The 27,241-nt window shown below is 43.0% G+C and overlaps 1 protein-coding gene across 50 annotated transcripts in view; it reads right to left on the bottom strand.

Annotated features, from left to right (window-relative positions):
- LOC146820883 (uncharacterized) overlaps nt 1-27,241 on the bottom strand; it is a 1,936,624-nt gene that overhangs the window by 1,545,049 nt on the left and 364,334 nt on the right. For all 50 annotated transcript variants that reach the window (XM_085611721.1, XM_085611696.1, XM_085611722.1 and 47 more), the window contains one exon: nt 16,699-16,752. In XM_085611721.1, coding sequence (XP_085467847.1) covers nt 16,699-16,752 — 54 coding nt within the window. The remainder of the gene's footprint in view (nt 1-16,698; nt 16,753-27,241) is intronic.

The following is a 27,241-nucleotide window of genomic DNA, read 5'->3' as shown; positions in this document are numbered from 1 at the left end:
TGACGCATTGTTCAAGTTTGCAGACAGACTGCATGACAATGTACATTGTGACTGTTTGAGGGAGCAGACTATTTGATGCGGGACAGTGGACATTTGGACTACATGACGTAGGTGAGGTTGTACACGTACATTTTCATCTCACAGTTTCCTGCTATGTCAGATGTGATTGGTCAGTTTCTACGCACAAGTGGACCCAGTTGTGTCCTCTGTTCTGCAGTGTAAGTGTTGTACTGTGTACCACATTGTCGTCAAAGTGGATGTGCTGTCATTGCTGTGTGTGTGTGCTGCATTGTGGGAGAGTCGCCCCTGCAGCAGTGATTTTGCTGCCCCTTATCCCTTGGAGGCGGTGTGCCTTTGACTTTTGTGCTTTTAAGGTGCTGTGATGTTGGCGACTTGGGTAATTTGTGCTCTTGGATGGTTTTGTACTCTTGTGCATTGTTTTTTTGCAGATGTATTGTTGACGTCAGTGGCTGTTTGTGCACATGGATGTGTCAGAGTGTGACCTGCTCCTTTATGGATGTGGTCCACACACAGCCACCTCAGTCTCATGGCGTGCACAATGTCATGGTGATTGTACTCCTGCCATGCTGATCGTCATGTAGTGTCACTTGCATTGTCAGTGTGGCTCACAAATATGCATCATTGCTGTGTTTTGCACAGATGCATGAGTGTGTTGTGGAATTGGTGATGTTTGGGGTGGGACCCCTTTGGGCACATAGTGGACGGGGGCCTACTTAATGTTTGTATGTGTGCTGCAGTGTGCCACGGGGATCAGGGACATAATCCAGGGTGATTGTGGTGTGCGATGTGCTACACATCGTTGTGCATGTGTGCCATTGTGCCCGTCTTCCCCGTCCCCCAGTCCCTGGTCGTTACTCACTCTGTTGATGTTGTGTCAGGTCATGTCGAGCTGTGTCCGGACTCCCGACTCCTTGCACCGTCTCCACATTGATGACTGTGGCCACCATTTGCTCCAGCTCCTCCTGTGGCGCAGGACTCCCACCTCCAGTCGCCATTTCTGCCTTCCTGTTGGCAGAAGATTTCTGCTTGGTTTGGCTTTTCACATCATGCCAGCGCATCTTGTCCTCCTCGACACTCCGACTGCATTCACGATGGAATGCTATTTTTCTGTCTGTGTTGCCAATGACACGGTGGAGGTAACGGACAGTTGTTGTTAGTGTTCTGTCACCTCCGTGACGACGATCCGGTTGCCTTGCCGACTGTACCCCATTTTCTTCTTCCTCTTCTCCTTGGCCTTCCCTGACCCTGAGGTTCCTTTCTGGTGGTCTGTGGGGCTTGTGGGGTTCGCGTTGACCTGGGCACTCGGTCCGGGTGCATCCATGGTGCTACGCACTTTATTTTGTTTTTAGTGTTTTTCTTGTTCTGCTTTTATAGTGCATTTTCCCGCATGACGCGTGGGAATTGTAGGCCTGTCGCTGGTTATCGATGATTTTTGTATGGCGGTTGGCCTCATCGCAAATTTTTTCACGTGCGTGTTTCGCATTTTTGCGGCGTCGCGTTGATTTTAACACGGTTATTTGATGCGTTATCGTGTGACTGTTGCATGGTGCCGCCGGGTTGAGAATACGGCATTGTTTTCCCGCGATAGACTGCGATATGCAAAGTTGTGTTAAGCTAATTTTGCGATAATTATCACATGTTGAGAATATGCCCCAAAGTATACTGATTTAACTTTTGTGGTACCTTATTATATAAAATTAACACACAACAACTTTTATAAAACATTCCTAATCACTGGAGATGTCACCAGTCACCGCAATCTTTCTGCTGTCAAGCGGTAGCAGCTGCAGGAATTTTTTTAACATGTGGAGTATACCAAAGCAAGTGCCCGTTAAATTTTGAATCTGAAAGCGCATCGAGAGTGCGTTGTCAATGATAGTTCCTACGTTTTTGACTTTCTCCTTTGCCGTGGGCCGGGGGCGGCAGATATTCTGGCCACCAAGAGCTCCAGTCAAGCATTTCCGGTTTTCCAAAGAAAACAACTTCAGTTTTGTCAGGGTTACACTTCAGCTGATTTATCTTGTGCCAATTAAAAACCTTTGTGAGGCAAGACCTAATCATTGCCCCATCAAAGTCGATTCCTTTATCGCATGTAAAAATCCGCTGAGTGTCATCTGTGTAGGAGACAATTTTGGCACCCTCTTCCTCTACTAAAAGTGCAAGGGGAGATAGATATATGTTAAAAAGGGTTCGATTGAGAATGGAGCCCTGGGGGACACTCAGATTCGGGATGAGATCTGTTGACCAGGAAGGACATGTTAGGGCAGTCCCCCTCAGCCCGATGTTAGCAAGTCTATCCCAGAGCCTCTCATGAGGAACCATATTGAAGGCCACCAACAGATCAAGTAGTATCAGAAGAGCCTTGCTTCCCTGGTCCAGCTTACCCTTGATGAATTCAGTCACTTCCAGCAGAGCAGACTCAGTACTGTAGTTGGTCCTAAAGCTGGATTGGGGCGCATGAAGAAGCTTCCAATCTTCAATGTGTTTTTGGAGGGCCTTGTTTACATGTTTCTCTAGTACTTTAGAGAGGGCCGGAAGAAGGGAGATTGGCCTGTAGTTCGCAGGGTCCGTCTGTTTGGAGTTAGCCTTTTTTTTATAAGTGGAAGAATCTATGCTTACTTCCATAGTTTTGGCATATTGCCTGAGGAAAGGGAAGCATTAAAGAGCTGGCTTACCATGGGGTTTATGGTGGAAGCTAATAAGTTGAGGATATTTGCTTGGCAATGCATGCGTCGGTAGGAGAGCCAGAATTTATGCTTTGGAGAAGAGTGAGTGATTCTTCCAGCTGAAGCTCAGGGAAAGCTAGTAAGGAAGGGAGTTCCAAAAAGTGAAATTTACTATTTGCCCTGTGGTAAAAGGTCAGTTCTTCCTCTGAGATGCTTGTGAAAGCTTGTTGGATCATGGAAATCTTTTTATGGAAAAATTGAGCTATCTGCTTAGACCATTCTTCAGTGTGCGGCCCTTGCTTCATGCCGGCTTTCGAGGAAGTAAAAGATTTAACTACGCTGAAAATTTCCTTACTCTTATTTTGGGCATTTTATATCTTGATCTGAAAGAAATATTTCTTGGCCGCCTTCACGAGAATGTAGTGAGCTTTTAAAGTATCTTTATACACCTTCCTGTCCTCAGGTAGAGAGTATGTACGCCATTTCCGCTCCATCTTTCTACAGTTATTTTGTTGGATCTGAGGGAGTCGTTAAACCGTGGAGCCGGTGGGGCTGACCTCTTTGAGGAGCGAGAGACAACTAGTACCGCTACGTCAATGTTGGCATGGAGCCTTAAATCTACTAGGAGGGCGTCCATGTTGGGGCTGCCAGACAGCTCCAGAGAAGAACGACGAGGGCGTCCGCTAACATCAGGCGGATATTTTATGGAAAGCACTATAATTAGGGTCCCTCTGCCCTGAGTAAGCCCGAGGGGCTGTGGCAGAGTGGAGAATGAAGAATTTTAATAGGAGGTGGTCTGACCAGGTAATAGGTAGAGAAAGGCTTGCCGATATGTCACAGTTGTGAAAGATTTGGTCTAGGGTATAGCCCATCTCATGGGTGCCCGAAAAAGTTAATGGAGACATATTGCAGGCCTGCAGCATCTCCAGCAAGGAGGCTGTTAAAGGGTCATGTTCTTTATCCATATGTATATTGAAATCTCCCAGAATAAGGCAGTTGTTATATTTTAGGGCCAGTGAAATGGTGGCTGTATTGAGCGTAGTGATAAAGTTTCTGATTGCACCGGGTGGTCTGTAAATCAGGAAACCTGCAATGCTTTGATGGGGAGATAAAGTCCAACGGAACCCTAAGGACTCTACGCCTTCAATGTTTTACATCGCAATGGAAGAGCAGTCCAGTTTTTGGTTGTAAATTAAAGTGACACCGCCCCCATTCCCATTGGGTTGGTCCCTCCTAAGGATTTTGTAACCCATAGGAATGGCCGGAACGATAGTAGGGTTGGAGGGTTCAGACTGCCAGGTCTCAGAGAGGAAGAAAAGGTCAGGCCATTCGTCTAGAAGTAGGTCACAAATGTGTTGTTCATGCTTATGCATAGAATGACAGTTTAAAAGAGTGGCCTTTAAGGCCTCTGTTTTCTTAATATTGTTACGCTTAGTGTTGAGAGAAAGGATTCTGAGTGCGAGTTCTCTGGGCTGGAGGAGAGACCAGTTGGACCCTTTGCATTGAAAGCTGCCCTCAGAACTAGGATCAGCCGCTTTGCACTGACCTAGTGGTAGCCGTCTCAGGCTGAGCAGATTTTACATATTATAATGCAGTGATAGAGTCTTGTCTGGGGGCAACTGGGCACCATAGCCGGCGCCGGAAGCTTTCGAGATTCGCTGCGTGCGTCCGTTTGCATCAGGAATAAATAGGCGAATGCCTTCGATGCAAACTGGACCACTAACGCAGCAGGGGAAGCAGAAGTGAGTGAGCGGAAGAGAGGAGCCCAAAAAATAGAACCAGCCCTCCGCACAATCGGAATATCGGCTGTGGCAGACCAGGACTGCGTGAAAAGTGTGGAGGGGACCGGAGCAGCAAAGTAATGAGCAGGTAAGGTTTGGCAAAGTAAAAGTGCTAGTGCGCGTAAGTTAGTTAAAAAAGTATAAAAAATATAAAACCAGAAACATATATGTACCATATATTTAAAACCAATTTGTCATATAATCCTCTAAAAGCTGGGTAAAGGGAAGTAGATCCTACGACTGTTAGCTGCGCAGAATCCATTTGCATCAGGAACAAATAGGCGAATGCCTTCGATGCAAACTGGACCGCTAACTCAGGAAGGGAAGCAGAAGTGAGTGGGCGGAAGTGAGGAGCCCAACAAATAGGAATAGCCCTCCGCACAATTGGCGTATTAGCCGCGGCAGACCAGGACTGCGGGAAAAGTGTGGTGGGGACCAGAGCAGCAAAGTAATGAGCAGGTAAAGTTAGGCAAATGGCAAGCAAAAGAAATTAAAAGAGAAGAAAGAAGAAAAAGTTGCAAAACAATCATCAATCTGACTGACTTCACATTAACAAAATGAGGAAGAGAATATGTTGGCAGTGGGACTGACATTCTGTCCAGAGAAAGCAATGGGCTATACACAAACAAGAATAGATTTTATTCCATTTATAAAATCTATGGAATTGAAATGTTTTATGAGATACAGGATAAGATGAAAGAAAAAAAGTGAAGAATTGAGCAAAAGGCAACAGGACCAATTATTGGTGGCAGATGTCAAATGAATGAAGGATTTACACATATTAGAATGTGCAAATTATGGGTGTACCTGACACATTAACGGTTGAAAAAGAAATCATGAATTTAGGCCTCCATGTATATGGAGAAGTGCCAACAAATTTCAAACCTAGTTCTATGTTTATGCTTGCAATGCCTAGGGATGCCTTGGATATATACAGTGAACTTTCAACTCAGGAACTGAAGAGCTTCTATGCAGATTTGGGCAAAAAACAAAAGGAAGCAATTACCAGAAGTGGAAAAATCATGCGCAATAGAAATTATTGCATGATTAGAAACACTGACAAAGGGGTACCTATTGTGCTCTGGCCCATGAAGAACTATCTTGAGGAGATATATAAACAGTTAAATGATGAGATATGCTATACTAGTATCTAAGAACACACTATCTACTATAAATGTCATTAACAATGAAGAGTTATTAGACTGGCGTAATCAAGGTCTCTTGAATCGAGCAAAATACTTGCTGTTGCAAAATGACCGTTCAGGAACACCAGTTTTTTAGCTTATTCAAAAATTCACACTCCACCAGGATGTCCAATCATACAAGCAACACGGGATATCGTTGAGAACACCTCAAAGTATGTTGATTATTTTTTAAGAGATTTAGTACAAAATCTTCCTTCATATGTCCAAGGTACAGGAGACTTTTTGATTTCTTTTGACATTTCATGAGAAAGTGACTACTGATGTGACAACACTGTCCACAAGTTTACAACATGAGGATGGATCACGAGCCTTAGAGCACTTTCTTAGCAAAACACCATAAAAGCTATGGAAGCAAACACAAATGTTACTTTGCATGGTGTAAATGTGTTTGGTCAATAATGGTTTCGTATTCAATAATGAACTTTTCAAACAATTCAGAAGTACAGCAATGGACACCTGTTTTATCCCCAGCTATACTCATTTACAGATGAGCTGGTGGGAAAAGCAGGTGCTGCAAAATGAATATCAAAATGAATGGTTTGAATGTGTGATATTTTGTTCCGGATATATCAATGACCTTTTTGTGCTTACGGTCTACTAAAAAAAGTGAAAAAAAATTGTCAATAGAATTAATGAAAACTCTTTGAATCTACACTTTACTAGCACTGTCAGTTTAGAGGAATTGCATTTCCGGGATTTAACTGTATATGTAAAGAACAATAAGCTTGAGAGTAAATTATTTAGACAACCAACTGCAGGTAACACAGTACTACATGGTACTAGCTTTCACCCCAGTGACTTAAATTGGAGGATGAGAAGAAATTGTAGAGAACAAGAAAAAGAAAAAGAAAAAGACAAGGCACTAACTGAGTTAGCAGAACAATTCGAAGAAAAAGGATACTCCCAGGAAGTAATAGAGTGCTAGAATGAAGGCAAACTGTCAACCAAGGGATCAGTTGCTTTTTAAAAGGAGAAAGAAAAATGGTAACGTTATCTCCCAATTTGGCAAATTACAAACTTTGGCAAACAGGAAGGAGCAATACGTAAAATATTGCCACTCAGTAAAGAATGATAGAGTGATTAATATACTAGCCCGAAAAAAAACGGAAGTTACATTAGACGGGCACGATCAATGAAACATGATTTAGTAAAAAGTAGCCCAGAGGTTATATCAAAAGAAACTTTGTTGGGGGACAATCAAGACTTTATGGATTGCAGTAAGTGCAAAGTATGTCACTATGGTGAAAATGCAAAGGAATATCTGTCATCATTCCACAGTCTCCAAAGGGAAATATAATAATAATTTCACTGCAAAAGTGATTATGCTGTATATATTCCGAAATGTCCCTGCAAATGAATGTTCGTGGGGAGCACGAATCTACCGGTGCATGAAAGAATTCTACAACATATAAGTGAATAAGGATAGAAGCTATAAGGTTACCCACCTTTTTTTAATTTTAATTTAATTTAATAACGATTTCTAAAGCGCCTGGTGACCCAAGGGCATCCCCGCGCTGTAAGAATTGTGATCCTGTAGAGGGGAAGGGAGAGGGGAGAGACATTTATTGAGGGACTCTATTTCGGGAATAAGTGAGTTTTTAATTTTTTCCGGAATACCATGTAGTTGGGTTCCAGTCTGAGGGGGCGAGGGAGAGCGTTCCATCCAGCAGCTGCTTGAACGGAAAATCGTCGACCTCCTGTACGAGTCCTTTTGAATCTAGGAGTGGTGGCCAGGTTCTCATTCTGGGATCGTAGGGATCTGGGTGCTGTGTAGGGGGTGATCATGTTGCTAAGGATCGCCGGGCCAGATCCGTTGATCAGCTTATGCGTCGTGCACATGGCTTTGAATTGCACCCTTTGGCGCACAGGGAGCCAGTGCAGAGCTTTGAGGGCCGGCTTGGCGGACATTCTGGGGGGGAGGTTGGCTAGCATGCGTGCTGCAGCGTTCTGTGTCCGCTGGAGTTTCGTCAGGGTGGCCTCAGGGGCTCCCAGGTAGACCAAATTGCTGTAGTCTAGGCGAGACAATACCAGTCCCTGGATAAGCAGTTTCCTGGAAGTGGGTGGCAGTAAGGGGAGAATCTTGCGGGTCGTGCGCATAAGCCCGAAGCAGGTGCCCGAAGTTTTAGCTGCTTGTGTCTTCATAGACAGCTCTGGTTCGAGCCACACCCCGAGTGTCTTAATTTCACGTTTCGGGGGGGGAATTTCCCCGAACACGTCGGGCCAGAGTGCTGGGGGGATGGTCGTCCATTGTTTCCCCAGGAGCATCACCTCCGTCTTTGACCCATTAAGTTTTAATGATGAGTTACTCATCCAATTGTGGATTTCTGTGAGACAATTGGTCAGGTTTTCTGGGTGGTCGATCAGTTGGGCTAAAGAGACGAACAGCTGAGTGTCGTCGGCATAGCTTACCATTTTTATGTCAAAAGGTGTAACTATGTCCTCAAGGGGGGCCATGTAAGCGTTAAAAAGCGTCGGGCTCAGGGAAGAGCCTTGAGGGACACCGCTTGTAAGTGGAAGGGTGGACGAGTGGTGATTGTTGTCCCATACTTGGAACGTACGTCCTGTGAGGAAGGATTCAATCCAACTGAGTGCCGTCCCGGTAAGTCCTGCTTCCGCCAGTCGATGTAAAAGGACACGGTGGTTGACTGTATCGAAGGCTGCGCTCAGATCCAGGAGGATCACTGCCACCGACCCTCCTGAATCCAGTATGCGCCTTGCCTCCTCGATGACTGCAAGAAGGGCGGTGTCTGTGTCATGACCCGGGCGGAATCCAGTCTGGGATTGCCTAAGTACGTTGTTGGTCTCAAAGAACTGAGATAATTGTCCATTGACCAGTTTCTCAGCTACCTTGCTAATACCAGGGAGGAGTGAGATAGGTCGATAGTTTGACATGTCTGCTGGGTCGAGCTGGGGTTTTTTTTTAAGTGCTTTTACCACAGCACTCTTCCAGCTGTCCGGGACAGATCCCTGGGCAAGTGAGCTGTTGATAAGTTCCGTGACCGTAGGCACGATGATTGAGGCTACGGTTTTAAGGAACCTGATAGGTGCTGGATCCAGAGGTGATCCGCTTTTCATTTTCGTCAAGGTTCGTTCTACCTCTAGGCAGGTTACTGGTCGGAATAATGGCAGTGTGGGGCGTAGATTGCTTTTGACGTGGTCGAGGGATAAACGGCTATTCATGTGACTGGGGGGGTCGGGGGGTGGGAGGGAGGCCAGGATACGGGTGATTTTGTCGTTGAAGTAAGTAGCTAGTTCATTACTTCGGTCGACTCTAGGGGTGATGGAGGAGGGAGTGTTGGGTACTTTGAGCAGCTCTTTTACAATTAGGAAAGATTCCCTGGCTGAGTTGGACGACTCTTGTATCCGCTTGTCATAGTGTGAGGCTTTGGCGAGTCGGATGGCTTCTTTGTAGAGCCTGACTGTGTTCTGGTAAGCTTCTTTGTTGGCGTGCTGCCAGTTTCTCCTCCACAGCCGTTCGGCTTTTTTGCAGTTTTTGCGAAGTAGACGGAGGTCCGTGGTATACCACGGGGCCGAACCAGGTTTGCCGTTTTTGTCCTCCCTAGTTCTAAGAGGGAGCACTGAGTCCAGGGAGGAGGTGATCCACTCTCTGAATTTTTTATCGGAGATGGTCGGATCTTCCGCGTATGCAGGGGTGGTCCTTTTTAGGATCTTGGCCCATTCTTCCGTGGGGAGTCTGGACCAGGTCCTGTCCCTGCTGTATGTGGGCGGTTTTTGAGGTTTCTTGAAGGTTCCAGGTAGTTGGAAGGAGACTAGGAAATGGTCTGTCCAAGGAAGGGGAAAAGCCTCCTTCGCTTGCATCGAGGGGGAGCTGGTGAACACCGGGTCCAATAGATGACCCTTGATGTGGGTGGCTCCGGAGTTAAGGAGGCGGATGTCAAGTGCTGCCAGATCTAAGATCGGGTCATTAGCTATCGAGTCTACCGGGTCATCGAGATGAATATTCAGGTCACCTGTTATCATGAAATTCGATAGAGAGTGGGCCTGGGTTGTTACTGAGTCCAGGAGGGAACTAGCGAAGGGACCTGGGGGGCCGGGAGGACGGTACACCAGTATTCCTGTTAGTGAGTTGGTTGGGTTTAGCTTGAAGGTAAACTGAAGACTTTCTGATTCGGGAATCTGCGCATCACTGGTTTTACAGTGAAGATAATCCTGTGAGGCTGTGAGAGCGCGTTTCAGGTCGGCGCTTCCAAGCAGGTGAGCTCTGAGTTTTATTTTTAAAATTAACACAAGTGAAAACAGTGCAGTTTTAAAAACAGTGGGAACACGGTCCTCCGGCTTCCGCCTCAGAGGATACACAAGTCAAATGTCAAGTCCGCTTGTGATTAGCGTATTTGTAGTCTCTGGGGGTGGGCGTGGCCTCGCAGTGGGCGTGGCTACCGCCTTTGGGCGTTTCCTGAGTCAGCGCTGGTCGCTGTGTCAGGGGTGGTCGTGGAGGGCTGTGAGAGCGCGTTTCAGAAAAGCATGACAGTGATGACAAATGATTTAAGTATTTTGTGATCAATACGATACCTAAGAACAGTAGAAGGGGAATCTGAAAATATAATAGAACTGAATACCAAGGCCCCCATGGGATTGATCATGGAGGAAGACTTCCACACATGTGTAGGCTGTTCACTCGTTTTTCTATTAGCTGAAATGAGAGATCTTGAAACCCTAATTATTAAAAGTCCAGTCTCAAGTTTAGTGTAGGATTGGAAGAATTGGACATAGGCAGTTGTTGAATAAGATGAGTTTTTATGATTCAGCACTTAGGATTTGCACTCAGGCACTTTACATATTTGGCTCTTTAGAAAACAGAGTCTGGTACCTGGTGCAAGCTGGTGCTACCAATTTGTGAGCCACATTGATTATTATCTACTGGGTGAAAAGTCGATTATATATTTAAGCTATTTCAAGGGGGCAAAATGATTCATGAGGTATGGCCCTCAAGGGCAAAATACTGTCTCTATAATATGGGATGTTCACAGCTAATACTATAAAAATGCAAATAGAATTGCAAATTAGCACTCAAAAGAGTATTGTCAGAAACTGTAGCCCACTTGACATGATAGGTTTGAACATCAGATTTTTCATTTTAGATATTGAAGAGGTTTAATATTTTAATTAGACAAGGTATTCAGTTTGTTAAATTTTTACTGGTGTATTGTTAAATATAAACACCTTAAATCATGGGTACTCACAAACTTTCTCTCGGGGGCCAAATTTCAGTGTGGTTTGTGGCCGAGGGCCGCACCGGTGGGGGCGGGGGCAGTGGGGGAGGGGGCTAGAGCAAAAAAGAAACTGTGACCATGAGGTTGAACACAGGCCCCTGCAGCAGACGCCTTCGTCCACTGAGCCACCAGACCCGGCATTCACACATATCTATTTATCTATCTATCTATCTATCTATCTATCTATCTATCTATCTATCTATCTATCTATCTATCTATCTATCTATCTATCTATCTATCTATCTATCTATCTATCTATCTATCTATCTATCTCGCTCTGTCTCCCTCCCTCCCTCTATCACTCTCTCTCTCTCTATCACTCTCCCTCTCTCTGTCTCCCTCTCTCTCTCTCTCTATCTCTCTCTCTCTCTCTCTCTCTCTCTCTCTCTCTCTCTCTCTCTCTCTCTCTCTCCCTCTGTCTCCCTATCTCTGTCTCCCTTTCTCTCTCCCTCCCTCCCTCTCTCCTTCTCCCTCCCTGTCTCCCTCCCTCTGTCTCTGTCTCCCTCTGTCTCACTCACTCTCTCTCCTTCCCTCTCCCTGTATCCCTCCCTCTCTCTCTCTCCTTCTCTCTGTCTCCCTCCCTCTCTCTCTCTGTCTCTCTCCCTGTCTCCCTTCCTCTGTCTCTGTCTCACTCACTCTCTGTCTCCCTCCCTCTCTCTCCCTCCCTCTGTCTCCCCCCCTCCCTCTCTCTGTCTCCCTCCCTCTTGTCTCCCTCCCTCTTGTCTCCCTCCCTCTTGTCTCCCTCCCTCTGTCTCCCTTCCTCTGTCTCCCTCCCTCTGTCTCCCTCCCTCCCTCTGTCTCCCTCACTCTGTTTGTCTCACTCACTCTGTTTGTCTCCCTCTCTCTCTGTCTCCCTCCCTCCATCTCCCTCCCTCTCCCTCCCTCCGTCTCCCTCCCTCCTATCTCCCTCCCTCCTGTCTCCCTCCCTCCCTCTGTCTCACTCACTCTGTTTGTCTCCCTCTCTCTCTATCTCCCTCCCTCTCCCTCTCTCTCCTTCCCTCTCCCTGTCTCCCTCCCTCCTTCTGTCTCCCTCCCTCCCCCTCTCTGTCTCCCTCCCTCCCTCTCTCTCTCTCGCTCCCTCTTTCTGTCTCCCTCCCTCTCTGTCTCTCTCTCTCTGTCTCCCTCTCCCCGTGTCCCTCCCTCTGTCTCCCTCCCTCTCCCCGTCTCCCTCCCTCTCTCTATCTCTCTCTCTCAATCAGTTTGTCTCCCTTTCTCTCTGTCTCCGTCCCTCTGTCTCCCTCCCTCTCTCTGTCTGTCTCTCTCTGTCCCCCTCTGTCTCACTCACTGTTTGTCTCCCTCTCTCTGTGTCTCCCTCCCTGCCTCTCCCTCTGTTCTCCCTCTGTCTCCCTCCCTCCCTCTCCCTCTGTCTCCCTCCCTCTCCCTTCCTCACCCTCTGTCCCCTTGTCTGTCTCCTTCTCTCTCTATCTCTCCGTCTCCCGCTCTCTGTCTTCCCCCTCTCCCTCTCCCTCTGTCGCACTCTGTCTTCCTTCTGCTGTAAACTCACCCGCTGCTCTCACTAGCTGCTGCCCCCCCTCACCTCACCCTGCTGTCCCTGTCACCTCACCCCGCGCTGAGACAGCTTCCCTGGAACACACACAGCCACCGCACCCAAGTACTTCACAGGTCTTTTAAAGACCATTCACTTGTTAATGAGGCTTTGTTGAATTTCACCTCTTCTTAGCGCACCTGCATCTCCACTCAAAAGCGCCCCTGCATCTCCACTCAATCAGAGTTGAGATGCAGGGGCGCTAAGAAGAGGTGAAATACAACAAAGCCTTATTAACAAGTGAAGGGTTTTTAAAAGAATCACCTGGCCCCCGAGCTGCTGCAACCGGCGATATAAAAAAAACAGAGGTATGTTGCCTGCAAGGTCCGCGGGCCGCCAAGGAAGGCTTGCCGGGCTGTACTATGAGTACCCGTGCCTTAAATGAACAGGAAGTCTGGGTTGAAAATTGAATTGTCTATTTTGAACAGTGACATTTTTTATAAAATATAAGTTATTCAATTTGTTCCATTTTTACCAATCCACTGCAAGTATAAGCACCTTAAATGTACAGAAATACTGTTTTAATTCTCTATGGTCACGAAAGGTTGCGTGCACTTCAAAATTTCACACCCAAGATAGAGCTCCTCATTGTTAACAAGACTGAGGGGCAGCTAAACCGCGTCAAATGGCAGCAATACAATGAAGGAGATTCACATGACTCTGTTGCTAATTTCAGTGCAGGGAAACAGATGAAATCCTTAGATCTGACATACATGCCTTTGAGCTGACCCCCTGTCTGTCACAGCAATACTGGCTCCCACAGGAGGCAAGGAGCTGGCTGGGACCATGGTGGCCTTGAGGTTCCCACCGAGGTCCCGGGGGAAAAGAGCAGAAATAGACAAAATAAACATGAGAAACAAGCAGAAAGAGGCAGAATAAAGGTAAAAAAGTAGAAGAAATAGGCAAAATAAAGGTCAGCAACAACCAGAATAAGGTAAAATAAAGGTCAGAAACGAGTAGCAAGAGGCAAAATAGATATCAGCAACGAGCAGAAATAGGCACAATAAAGGTCAGAAACAAGCAGAAAGAAGCAAAATAAAGGCCAGCAAAGTTACGCAAAATAGAGATCAGAAACAAGCAGAAAGAGCTCAGCAGAGAGAGGCAAAAAAAGTCTGCAACGAGCAAAAAGAGGCAAAACAGAGGTCAGAAAAGAGCAGAAAGTGGCAAAAGAGAGGTCAGAAATTAAGAGAAAGGGGCAAAATAGAGGTCAGCAGCGAACCGAAAGAGGTAAGATAAAGGTCAGAAAGAGGGAAAATAGTGGTCAGCAAATGCAAAAAGAAGCAAAATAAGGGTAAAAATGAGGAGAAAAAGGCAAAATAAAGGCCAATAACGAGCAGCAAGAGGCGAAATAGAGATCAGAAATGAGCAGAAAGTGGCAAAATAGATATCAGAAATGAGTAGAAAGAAGCAAAATAAATGCCAGCAACAAGCAGAAAGAGGCAAAATAGAGATCAGAAACAAGCAGAAAGAGGCAAAATAGAGGTCAGAATCCGAGCAGAAAGAGGCAAAATAAAGGTCAGAAGAGAGCAGAAAAAATGCAGAAAACTAGCAGATAACACGCAGGACCTACTCAGCACTCATGCACTCACTCACGGAAAAACTCGGACACTCTCACAGACACTCACAAATCCATTCAGACAACCATGCACCTGCCCACTCACAGATGAACAGAGACATGTACACCCAGTCAAAGACCCAATCAGACACTCATGCACTCACTCACAGAATGACAATTATGGAGGCACTTGCAAACCCGCTCGGGCACTTTCACTCCCACTCACAGACCCACTTAGACACTCACTCAGACACTCATGCACCCACTCACCCACTCAGTCATTCATGCACCCACTCAAAGACCAACTCAGACACTCCCACACCAACTCACACACCCACTCAGATTCATACACTCTCTCACACACTCTCAAAGGTTACAGGTTACAGTTAGGAAAACATGTGAAATAACCCTAGGAATTCATTGAAGAAAAACAAAAGTTACAGGGATGTTGTACTTAGGAGATAGAAATTTAAAAAATCTTCACCGAGAAACCCAATAGTTATAGTTCGTTCATTCGTTAGTTAGGCTCAGATTTCACTCGTACACAACCAAAGAAATTCAGCAGTTGTAGTTACCTGAGTTAACTATAACTTATGCCCATGCAATGTACCACTTATGACATCACCTACTCCATCACTCATGACATGGTCATTGACATCACTGAGGACATCTCAAATGACATTACTGATGACATCAGTGTTAAAGTGCATGTGCTCTGTCCAAAAAAACAGTGACATTGGCTTATCCTCAAATAGCACCCACTCACCGACCCACTCAGCCACTCTCTAGCCTCCACACAAAGGGCTGCATACCCCATGTTATTGGTTTAGAACCAGGACAGGGAAGTCAGGTTGCCTAGGAACTTCAAAGGGACACCTAGGGAAGCTTATCCTCCACTTCAAAGGTACAACTGTGTATAAAACTGGACCTCAGGTACCAACTCTTAAGTTCATTTCTGACCCTGGGATACTCTGCCAGGAAGAAGGACTTTTTCTACTGAAGGACTGCCACTCTGCTGGACTGCTGCTCTGTTGCAATACTGCCTTGTTGGAATGCTGCCTTGCTGTGCCTAGGTGAGAAGAACTGAATCTGCACCTCTTGAACCCAGGGCCCTGGAGTGACTCCAAGGGCTAGTCTGCTGGGCACTTGTTCAGAGAACACAGAGACATAACAGGCTTCCAACTACCTGCACCAGCACACAGATCCAGCTGGAGCTATCCCTTGACCTTTAAGTAGTGCTCCTGAGCTCCTGGGCCCTTGGTGTGGCGAAAGAGAGGTTGAATTGAATTTTTTGGGCTCCTCATGACTGCAAATGGGCCCGATGGTGGCGAATTCTTGTCACTTACAAAACCTGGAAACACAAAGTTCCATCCGCTCGACCCTTTGTGCTACTGCCATTAACCTTTCATGTGGAACAATACTGCAAAGCACCATCCCAACTGCCTGTGACGCCAGCAGGATCTTCATGTTACAGTGACGACCACCTGCAACGCCTGGCCTGCCGTTCGTGCTGCATTTACGACCGTCCACGATGCTTCCCTGCTCCCTGTGGCCTCCTCTACCTTGAACAGAACTTTTGGCACGGGACTAAGATGGTAACTCTTTAGCAGGAATACCTGTCCCTGTATCCGACCCATGCTACAGCGTGATAGGCTTGATCTTGTGACTTTCTCCCGGTATCACACACGGTTGGCTCTTTGTGTTTTTTGGTGCTATTTTACCATAAATTCTTTAAAAATTCATAACTCCTGTTCTACTGATTGGGTTTTTTCACTTTAGTCTTGTTATATTTAATACATTTCACTCTATTTTTCTAAACTCACCTGGGATCCTTATGTGGTGTGCCTTCACTGTACTACTGTTTTCTTAACATTATAATGGAAGGAATTCAAAGACAATCACAGTGTGGTTTCCATTCAAATATGGACACCTACGGATTCCTGTTACTTGCAGCCAGCAGGAGTGAAGGGAATGCAGGGGGAAAAGAGGCTTCAGGGTAAGGAACATATTTTATATAAAGAGAGGTAGAAAGAGAGCTGAGCAGGGAGTCAAAAGTAAAACAAACAAAATAGTCCCATAGACAATGCAATTCATGACGTAAATAGAGGAAGGATCCAACATAACCAACCAAAACAATGTGACACAGAAATTCTCCATGTGTGAGACAAACTTATGATTAGGGATGAAAGCCATTGAATCATAAGGAGGAGCAGACTCAAAGCCTGGTCTAAGTTTATATTTCAAACAATAGGTGTTTGCCAACAAACAGCTAAGATCAGATGTCGGCAAGACCTAAACCGATGTAAAATAGCTCCTCCCACAATACAATACAAGCACTCCATAGAATGTATAATGATACAACGAACTGTCAAAAGTAGGAGGTGAGGGAGCATTAGTCCTCTAGGGAAAAGCCAAATCTTCTCTATATATGGCGAAGTATTCATAATAATTGGCTTTGCAGAGCTATACTGTCATGCTAGATCTTTAAAAAAAAAAAAGTAAAATTAAGATGTTCTTCAGGAAATTGATTAAATGCAACACAGTTTGACATCTTTGACTTCAAACAGGTTATAGTTTAATCAGGTTGTCTCAGAATCCTTAAAGTGAATTCACAAAACAATCCAGTTAAACTTTTCATGTGCCCAAGGCAGAATTTACATTTCATAACAATATCTAATTATCTGTAAACTTACCTTTAGGTAGTGCTTTCTTCTCTGCTTTTTCAAGACCTTCCTGTTTGTGGATCACTAGACATGGAGGAAGATTTGTTTTCATTAAGTCACATTGGTAGCAACATCAAAAATTATTGCTCATGATTTTTTGATTTTAAATCTCAAAATATTACTTTTCTATCACTAAACTCTGCACCAAATGCAATTCCCAATATAGATGAAATAATGTTGTGTATACCAGGTATACCAGATGTGGTGGTGCTAGCGAGGTAGGTATTGTGAAGCAGCATTGGCAAACATAATAGGGATTCTTATTTTGAGCAAAGAACATTGGGGTATGATGGGTTAACTGGTAATTTTTTAACTGGTTGTGTGCTATTTTTACTCAGTGATCTTTTCCATTTAATGAGGGTCAACGAGAATTGGCCATTTGGAAAAGTTTATATAATTATTTATTTTTGTTGAATATGCAGCAGACAATGTGAGAGATCAGTGTACTATGACTCTTTGTCTAACAACTTGGTGGTCTCATTGCAGAACCATTCTGCCTGCTCTTTGGTATGTGTAGCCAGGGGTTATACATATGTATCCCTGCCTATTTGACTAGATTATTCCCATTCTATTCTCAGATGCAGAGAAGGGTATCAGTTATAATCCACAGTAATGAAGGATGGATGGTGCCTCCCCTTCAAAAAGGGTTCATCCAACTCACATCACAGAATAGGCCTGATCCCTTGGGAGACATGCTCACACTACAGTAGGCATCTAAAGAGCATAACATTTTCCATATGGAGAAGAGCCAACCATAAGACCACCAAACGATTTATCGAATTCTTGGAGGCATCTCTTTGGGCAATGTCTCTGTAATGCCAGTTTTTCATTCATAGCAAGCAGATTCTGAGTAATCCAGCAACCTTCTCATAATTATGACTTGGAGTATTGTTTGCAAAAGAATAAGGTAGGCTATTATGTTTGTTATATTTGTAACATACATTACAGACATACATAAGTCATGCCATTCGTGGAAAATATGAATTTATTTTGCGTATATGTATCAAATAATTAGCATAAGCATATGACGGATGCAAGCAATCAGTTAATAGGTAAACATGCCTCTGACTAACACTGCTGCTTCTAGACTAGCAAATTGCATACCCAATGTTTTTACATAGATTTGTTTATTAATGCGGGATGTAGAAACACATGGTAGATCAGATACCCAGCATCACAGGAGCAAGTTATTGGTGGGTTTCTGTCATCAGTATTGTGCTTGGCTTTGTGTGACGTAGAGTGGCTGTGGCACCAGGGAAATGCTCTGAAGGTGGCACAAGCATAGAATGAAGACCTGGATAACATTGCCAGAATTAACCATGTGTGCATTCTGGTAGTCCTGAATATATTCACTTTTGCAATATGTAATCCTGTATTGAATGTATTCGCTGTGAACCCAAGAGACATTCACAATTCACTTCAAAGTTCTCAGCTACATGTTTTACACTCCTCTCAGGATGAACATCATAAGACAACTCAGCAAAAGAGAATCCAACCTAATTCTTAGTACACCTGAAAAATGGGAAAATTATTTCTCAGGGCTTCGGTTATGCCATGTTACTATTTTATAGTTTGCACAACATTTACATTAATCTGCACTGCATGTGCAAGTTAAAAAAATGATTTGCACTTAAAGTTGACCATAAGTAATGTAGGCTTCAGTTTAAATCAATCATGTTAAAATGAAATGCTCTGTAAGCTGCTGTGCACTTTTTCTCTTTCTCAAATGTAAAAAAAAAAAAAAAAAAATGTAGTATTGTGCCACTTCCTTACCTTGTCTTTCCACTGTAGTCCAATGCTCCGACCTGGAACAGGAAGCACACCCAGGCTCACCATAGCCAACCACAATTCTGCAAAGCAGCGTTGTGATTGGTATGAGCACCATGGTTCCATGCTCAGACAGGCAGTGGGAGTCTCAGCATGTTCTCCACTCAGGCTCAACACAGCCTGGTTGGAGAACATGCAAAGTGCACATGATAGTTTGGCCGGCCCGAGACCCAAACATTCATGTGCACTTACAAAGTGTGCTCACACACTTCCCCTGCTCCTGTCATCATAGCAGCCTCACCCCCCGCCCTGCAAAGCTGCCACAGCAGGAACAAATGAAAAGATAATAAATTCCAGTTAATATCATTTATTTCAGTGTTAAAAAGCAGAGGGACAACGCCTCACCACCTTATAGGAGGAGCCGCCATTGGATTTGAGTTTGTAACTTTGCTAATTTGCTAATTAAAGGCATTGAAACAGAACAAGATGTGACATTATTTTGTTTTAAAGGAAACTAATTCAATTGTGGCGGCTTCCTCGGAATGGGGGTGGTGGGGGGATGGATTAAAAAAATAAACTTCCCTCATCTGCCGCGCTGCCACTGCTGCACATCTCTCCTCTGTCCTGGAAAGAAGGTCTGTTGGAAGCAGGTGCCGCATCATGATTGGTCTGAGCATCCTGTTTGGATGCTCAGGCAGTGCCTGGGACCCTGGGCATGTTCTCCATGGGGCTGTGCAACACAGCCCTATGGAGAAAATGCCAAGTGTACATGCCAGTTTGGCCGGCCCTGGAGGGCTGGCCAAACTCTCATGTGCTCTTAGAGATGTGCAAACCACTCCTCCCCTGCTCTGGCTTCAGCTCCCTGCCTGGCCCCTACTCCCGCTTAGAACAATAAAATGATAATAACATCCTGTTATTATTTTATTTTGATTTTTTGCACTGCTGAAATAGAAGGGGGCGACGCTACTCTTCCTTAGCAGAGGAACCGCCACTGTAATTCAATGGAAGGCCACACTGTTAAATATTTAGAAAGCTTTACTCTTGATTAGAAAAGATGGTAAACTCAAATTCACAATAAACCGAGCAACTTTCTGTGAAAGGATGAGAACCGGGAAGTGTGCAATTCATTTTTAAACTTTGGTAGGGAAGGGTAGTTTTTGTTTATCACTTGTGTTGATGTATAAAATGTTGCTGATTTTAACTTTTGCAGTTTTTGATGGCTTTTGTTTTTATGATTTTGTTATATACTTTAAATGATTTTATAATTAATCTGACACCAACTGTTTAGATAGAGTTTATTGCGGTATTCTTCCTCCTTGTTTGAAAGTCTTTTATGTTATATATTGCAATTGGTTTGGATTGAAATAGGAATACCCCTCCCACTAAATGTATATGTGCCAGAGGGCAAAAAGAACAGTTTTCTAGCAAAGATTTTCTTGAATCATCTGTGATGCTAGCAATGGGATGTGTTTGAAATACACAATTATCAGGGAAGTCCCTAGCGCCGAAGAGCAATAAGTTACTTTCACTTTATATGACTATATCAAATGCCTTCAATATCAAAGTTATGTTTATAACCATGACATTATCCTCTTGCTGAAACAATGATTGAATATCCACACAGCAGACCAAGAACAAAGCACTGCTGCTTCATCAGTAAGAGAATATGAATACAAAGATCCAAGAATTAACGGATAGCAACTATTTTGGCCAGAAGCAAAGGACTCAGCGCTAGATGCTGGTGGGCGTTGAAAAAAATAGGCAAGATTAAACACTGCCTGGGACCATGACTTTGAATCTTCCAAATCTGTAATGCCAAAGATTTTGCATGATTGGAGCTAAATAATTATCTTTTTTTGAGGGAGAAGATTATTGGTGTGCCACTGCATTAATCACCATCTTTCAACCCTTAAAAATAGAACAACAGAGACCTGGAGAAAATTAAAAATCTGACAAGAATATTTTAAAAAAAGATGCTACACTTCTTTCAATGTGAAGAGGTATTTTTAGTAAAACACAAAGTAATATAGTTATAATATATGTGTGAAATTAACGTGCAGACTTCAATTAACAAACTGCAATTTAAACATTTGCAAAATGTAGCAACTAGCCACACCTACATGTACTAGGCCTCAAAACTGTTTAAAACAGCATTGCTTGGAAAGTGGTTATTAAATGAATGTTTCACATATCCCTGCAAAATATTTCTTCTTATACAAAAAAGAGTTCAAAAGGTTTGTTTAGAATGTATTATTTAGTAGAATTATGAAATTTAATTACATAGAATGTAGTATAAAAACTGAACATGATCTCTTTTAACATACTAGTTTTAGTCCAAAGGATGAAATCTTGAAAATAATGTTTTTCGTTACTGCAGATGTTTCAAATTTGACATAGACCATTGTCATTTGCTTCACTAGAAGTTTAGAAATGTAGACCCCTTCGAGGGAAGGGATGTTTAGAATGAAGAAGACTCATGTGTAGTTTGGACTAAAATAACAAAGTTGCAGACTCAAAACTTGCTGCCTGTACACTATTGTGTGCGCATGAGAAGACCAGGAGTGAACCTGTTCCCAGGAAAAACACTGAAAGATGATTGGAAGAGTAGAAGATGCAATATTAACGGCAACATTACATTTATAATTGTTTAAAATAGTATGTGTTCCTAAAGTAAGTTAACATGCTTTTCCATGCCCTCCACACCATTGCTCGACTCTCCTGCCATCCTATTGATTGCAGTTGCTACTGCTACTGTGCATTTCCTTTGCTTTATTTCCTTTGCGTTGAGACTCTACTGAGTTTTGTGAACGTCTCTTTATGGAAGAATGAATGAATTCATTATTGTATGATTACCTAAAATCCTTTACAAATGCGATACATATTACATTCATAATTATAAAAAATTAAAATAAACATTTGGTTGGGTTAAAAGGAGAAAATCTAAAAGGATTATGAAAACAGCTGATGGCTTTTACATCGTGAATCAGTGCAATGTTATTAGTACATATAAAAGGTAAGACATAATGCCAAGTGTTACAGTAATGCTAGTAAAGTTGTAATGCACTCCAGCTGGAGAAGTGTGGCTAGTGTGTTATTTTGCTATTGTCTTTTGTTCTTTCGTTTTGCATAGAGTCTTTCCAGCTACCGCAAAGAACTTCCCAACTCGTGCGACTTCCATGGGCACTGATTACAGTATCACTTTGCAGTATGTCTTACCTTTTAGATGTAATATGTATCGCATTTATAAATGATTTTAGGTAATCATAAAATAAAGAATTCATTCTTCTTTGTAGACATTTTATCATGACACTTGTACACTTTGTCCAAAGCTAAAGAACACTGAGCATGTTGCCCTTGCATATTGTTGTCCGGTTGGAGACATATCTGAACCAAAAACACAAACAATCACATCAGCATTGCACCTCTGACAGTGTGAATGAAACCAGGCTTTTATTATATAAATGACCTATGAGTTGAGTTCCTCTGAGGAGCATGTCTATGGATTATCCTGGAACGTTTGGTGTGACTGAGATTCAGCCCAGTTGATTCCAATCCCTATACTGCAAAGGACGGTGAATTGTTCTACACCAGACTGGTTCCTGATATCACACATAGGTATGGGTAGCTGGGTTGCTCCAAGAAATATGGGAGAACACATTCTCACTATGCTCTCTAGAGTATAGTTAGTGTTAAATAGGAATATCAGTATGACATATATTCATATTTTCATATATTCACAGTAGCTGTCATAATGGTTGAATTGTTCATCATTTGCACCATTCTTGTAATGCTGGTAACAATGCTTTGTTTCTTCCCACTAATAATTGCAGCTCATGCTTTTTAAATAATAATAGAATCACTTCAATAAATGTTTGAAATGCCTATTCGCATATTTCTTGTGTCTCTCTTTGGGCATGCCTACGTAACAATGAAAGGGTAGATCTGTTTCCATGATTTCCTTGAGGTAATGAGATGGATCTTGTTTGGAGGTTGCAGACACCATCCAGTACCCTGTCAGGCTAGGGTCCAGATGGCACACTGTGGGCTAGCTGGAAATTGGGCCAACATACACTGATTATATGATTGGACTCGTGCAAAAACAATTTCGGCAGCAGCATACGGGGCTGGGTTGTGGGGAATGCTACAGTTAGATTCCATGCAGAAGATAGAGGATGTTTTTTTAAAAAGGGTCGCCTCTCATCCCGCCTCATTTTCTAACTATATCTGTCACCTAGAATTGGGTTTACCCTAAATAACGGACATAGTAAGACTCACTCCGATTATGTTGTGGCATTCAATTTGGAGAAGAAACACTGTGGATGTCAATCAGGCTATAATACAAAATTATTTGTCATGGCTTGGTTAGAGTATGCCAAAACCACGTTACAAATTATGCGCCCCAAAACTGAATACAAACTCGAGCCTTTGCTCCAAATTCCCTAAATGAAACTTAAGTCCCTATTTCTGGCCAAGGCTAATTATGCAAGGAAGGACATCAAGTAAAAACAGTAGCAACATTTTACCACCAGATCCCTCCTATAACTGAAGGTGAATTAGCGTATCTGGAAAGTGTAAAAGATTTACAGCATAGATTTATTCTTTTAGAATTTCACACTAACTTAATACCCTTGATTTAGTAAGTTAAATTCAGTAAGTAATACCCTTGATGATAGGCTTTTCAGCCAAAAAGTATTCTTTCAGCGACTTGTCTCAGTGTCCCTGAGATAATTTGTTATTCCAATCTGACTTCACCTCTTTTTTTCCCTGTAAATACTACAAGGATCAGAGATGTAGATATATTTTACCTCTTTTCCAGCTGCACAATTCTAACCAATGCCGAACTGCTTTATTTTTAATGAAGAAGCTCTGTGACCCTTATGTCTGTCTCTGTGTAGCATCTTTTTTGTGGGTCTGCCTGCTTAGAAGACGTCTTTTATAAGGGAGAAATGTGTCAATTTCAAATTATCCCCTCTCTTGAGTTTTTATTGGTAACTGGAAAACTAATCATGTGACTTAGATTTGAGATCTTAATAATGTAGATAACATCATTGTTATTTTTTAAATGCACATTTTTAATAGTATACTTCATTTACCTTTTTTGTTATGTCTTTATTAATTAACTGGTAGAGGGCCGGGTAAGGATTGTGGCACAATCAATTAATGCATTTACTATATATTGAAGTCTACTGTGTTGAAGTTGTCATGATTTGCCCCAATTACTGGCTTTCATCAATTTTACAATAGGATGTCTAAATTGTCTTTTTAAACTTGTATACTTTTATCATCTATGGCATTCCACTGGATAAAATAAAGTTTTATTGAATTGATGCAGTCCTCATAATTTGACGTTAATGTTGTCCAAATGCACAGTCCTACGTGATTAGCAGGAACCGTACAACACTACCAGAATAAGACTAGAAGAGCAGTGCATAATTATGCAAATGCTCGATTGGGATGAGGAACAACGGAGATGGAATAAAAGCAATAGACGAGGGACTAGACTATACCCAGTTATTTCTACAGAGACACCTAAAAACTCAAAAAAGAATAAAACACAGGGAAAAGAAGATGAAAAAGATGAGACAAAGACAGGCGCTGGATGCAATGTTAGCCATCTGATGTAACAGTGGCTTCTGCCCCAGTAGGTTTTTGGACTGAAAGAAGCATAGTGCCTGACGAATTGGGAATGTTCCAATGGTAATGTCTCCTGGTGTTATTACTTCAATTGTAACTGTAGCAACATCCCTTACTAGGATTTTGACAGCACAGCCATGAAAGATTTACACAATGACTGGTCTAGCTTATATAATTCCAAATGCCGTAGTTCAAGGAGCTACTGGAGGAGTACCTGTAACAGGGCTTGTCCTGACATCACAGAATCCACCGCAAATTATTCAATCACTGAGAGAAGTGGGAAGGGTTGCCTTTATGACACCAATAGCCCAGGGAGAGACCAATTTATTTGCAGATTGAAGTTTTCCACATTGGTTTGAGGAAGCTGCAGGATTTAAAAAGACAGCGAGTGTAGAACAGCAAGTTACCCCAGACCCTGAAAGGGAGAGATCACTTGATGTTTCCAAACTAAAAGTGGAATTAGAGGAGATTATTGGGGATGCTTTGAACATTTGAAACAGTATTCGGAACAATAATTGATTTACCTGAGTAATGAAACGGCAATATATGCAGCAATTACACATGATAAATTAACTGATTTGGCTAAAAAATGTGATGTTGATCTTTCAAGAAGTTTTTCTTTACAGAGAAGGTACAGAGTTCAATTGGATGATGTAGCTATTGAAACAATGAGGTATTCAGGAATCGATTGCACATAAATTAATTAGTGAAATTCATCCGTAAGTGGAGTGACTTGGAAAAATCAGAAAGTAAATGGTCAAAGAAATATGAAAAGAAAAAGAAACAATCAGAAGTAGATGGGGAAAATAAAAAGTCAGTGGTTCTCAGGAGGATGAGGGAGCTTCGGCTTATCCATTGAGAGAAATATCAGGGTGAGTATATGTCCATGTACCATGGAGCAGAGGTGATCTTGCAGCATTTACGAACAATTTTCCATAGTTAAGAGACAGGCCCATACAGTGACACGCACAGGATGACAGATTGTTAACATTTCAAAAGTGGTGTGGATTGATTTGAATATATTCTTTGACATTGTTGTTGCAAATGATTTGTAGGTTTAATGTAAAGGTGCTGTATAATGGGTGTGTTAAGAGCCAACAAGAGATGCTCGCACTAATGCACCATCTCCTGTGGTCATGGAAAAATAGGTACCATCGATTACTTTCCCTAAAGGCAAGGTGCCTCAAAAAGACATTGATTGGGCTAAGATTAAAAGAACCTCACAAGACGCAAAGGAATCAGTGCATGTGTACTAAGAGCGGTTGCTACAGATGTTTCAACAACACAGTGGGAAAGAGTATCCTTAACCAAGTGATATGGACTTCTTCGAGTCCCAGTTTGTAATTGGGTGTGGACCAGAAATTAGTAGTAAATACATCAGGGTGTGATTTGTTGGCGAACAAAGTCATTAGAAATCCTGTGATATGCAAAATAGTATAGCGATTTGCAAAAGATGAAGCAGAGAAAGCTTAAGGAGAAATTCATGTTAGCCCAGAAGAATTGTGTTCGGGTTGATCCAAATACTAGTATGGATGTTGCAACACTAAAGACAAGAATCCTTGTCACCTTTGCAACAAGATTGTGGCATTGATAGTGTAGACTTAATCCCTCAGCAGACAGAAAATCAGAAATGCACAAATGCAGGGAGGAAATCAAAGGGAGATGCAAAATATGCCAGTTCAGCAAATGGAAGTGCCAATGCAGAAACAGGTCCCAATAATGCAAGTTCCACAAGCCCTGATGGTCCCACAGAATATGGGAAGCCTCAGATTTAATTTTAGCCAATTGGCTAAAGCAAACTAAAATCCATTCCAGAACCAAAATCAGATCCCATTTCAACAGTTTCCTATGTTTGTAAATTAAGGTTTCAGTTCCAACAATTCACAATGATGCTGCTGTGCCTGAGGGGAGGAAGCTTGCTTGCTTGGCGCAGTCTTACAGGAGGCAGACCAGAGTGAACCATTTGTGGAGGGAGAAAGAAATGGCTAACCTGTGTCATTCCTTATTGTAACCAGTAATACCTAAGCTACCATGAGAACAGTGGAAGTCCCAGACATACCAATCTCAGGAAAGAAGACCTAAGTTGTAGGAGTTTGAAATAAACAAATTACAAATGTAAATGTAAATGTAAATTTGATACTTGTATAGCACACTACTCACCCGCAAGGGTCTCAAGGCGCTTGTACGAATACCGCTGTGGAACCCATCCTGGCTTTCCCTGTGAGGCGTCCACTCCTGGGTACCCCCAAGGTGGAGGCCAGGCATCCTTAGCGTTGTGGGGGCCATTGTGGAGATTAAGCAAGCTATTACCCAGAGTTGCAGAGTGGGACTCCATGATTGGAATAGGCACCGAGGCGAGAATTATCAGGTCCGTGGAATTTTTGAGCCCAAGACCCACCGAGGCGGGGAATTGAACCCTGATCCCGGGCTAGTCCTCTGCATCAGGGTCTGCCGCCCTAATCATTGACGCAATATATAAACAATTAGTAAGGAGGAAAAGATACACAAATATTTTTGGACACGGATACCGTGTCCAAAAATATTTGTGTATCTTTTCCTCCTTACCAATTGTTTATATATTGCGTTTCAGATACCCAGGTAAACGGGAGGGTGATTGATGGGTATACCCCTAACCAATAGAGCTCTAATCATTGAGCCACACTTCTCCACAAACCAAGTTTCAAAAGACGTTCCTGTAAAAATAGGGCCATTTGAGGACAAACACCAATTGGTTTGTGATTCAAGTCCCAAATCAAGGAAGAGATTTGCTGTGTAAGTTAAATTGCATACTTTACTGTGATCCAGATGGGGTAGAGTTCCAAACAGATAATGAAGACTTGAATTTAAAATGACTCGACAAGACACAGCTGTGGGGTTGTTCCCAGTGGAAATGTAGAATTTCACAGGGAAAGATATCGAACTGATTAAAAGTGTAGCACCTATCCGAGTCACACTGAAACAAAATTTGGTGTATCCAAAAACACCACCATACAATTTGACACCTGAAACAATTGCATAACACCCGTAAGATATGCTGAAGAAAGGAATTTTAAAGGAACTCGTTGGGAGTCCGTGCAACTCTCCGACTATGGGTTTACAGAAGCCTACTGCT

The sequence above is a fragment of the Triturus cristatus genome, chromosome 6, assembly GCF_964204655.1.
Source record: "Triturus cristatus chromosome 6, aTriCri1.1, whole genome shotgun sequence".
Taxonomy (NCBI): Eukaryota; Metazoa; Chordata; class Amphibia; order Caudata; family Salamandridae; genus Triturus; species Triturus cristatus.
The sequence above is the reverse complement of the archived record's forward strand: the minus strand, read 5'-3'. Positions and strand labels throughout refer to the sequence as shown.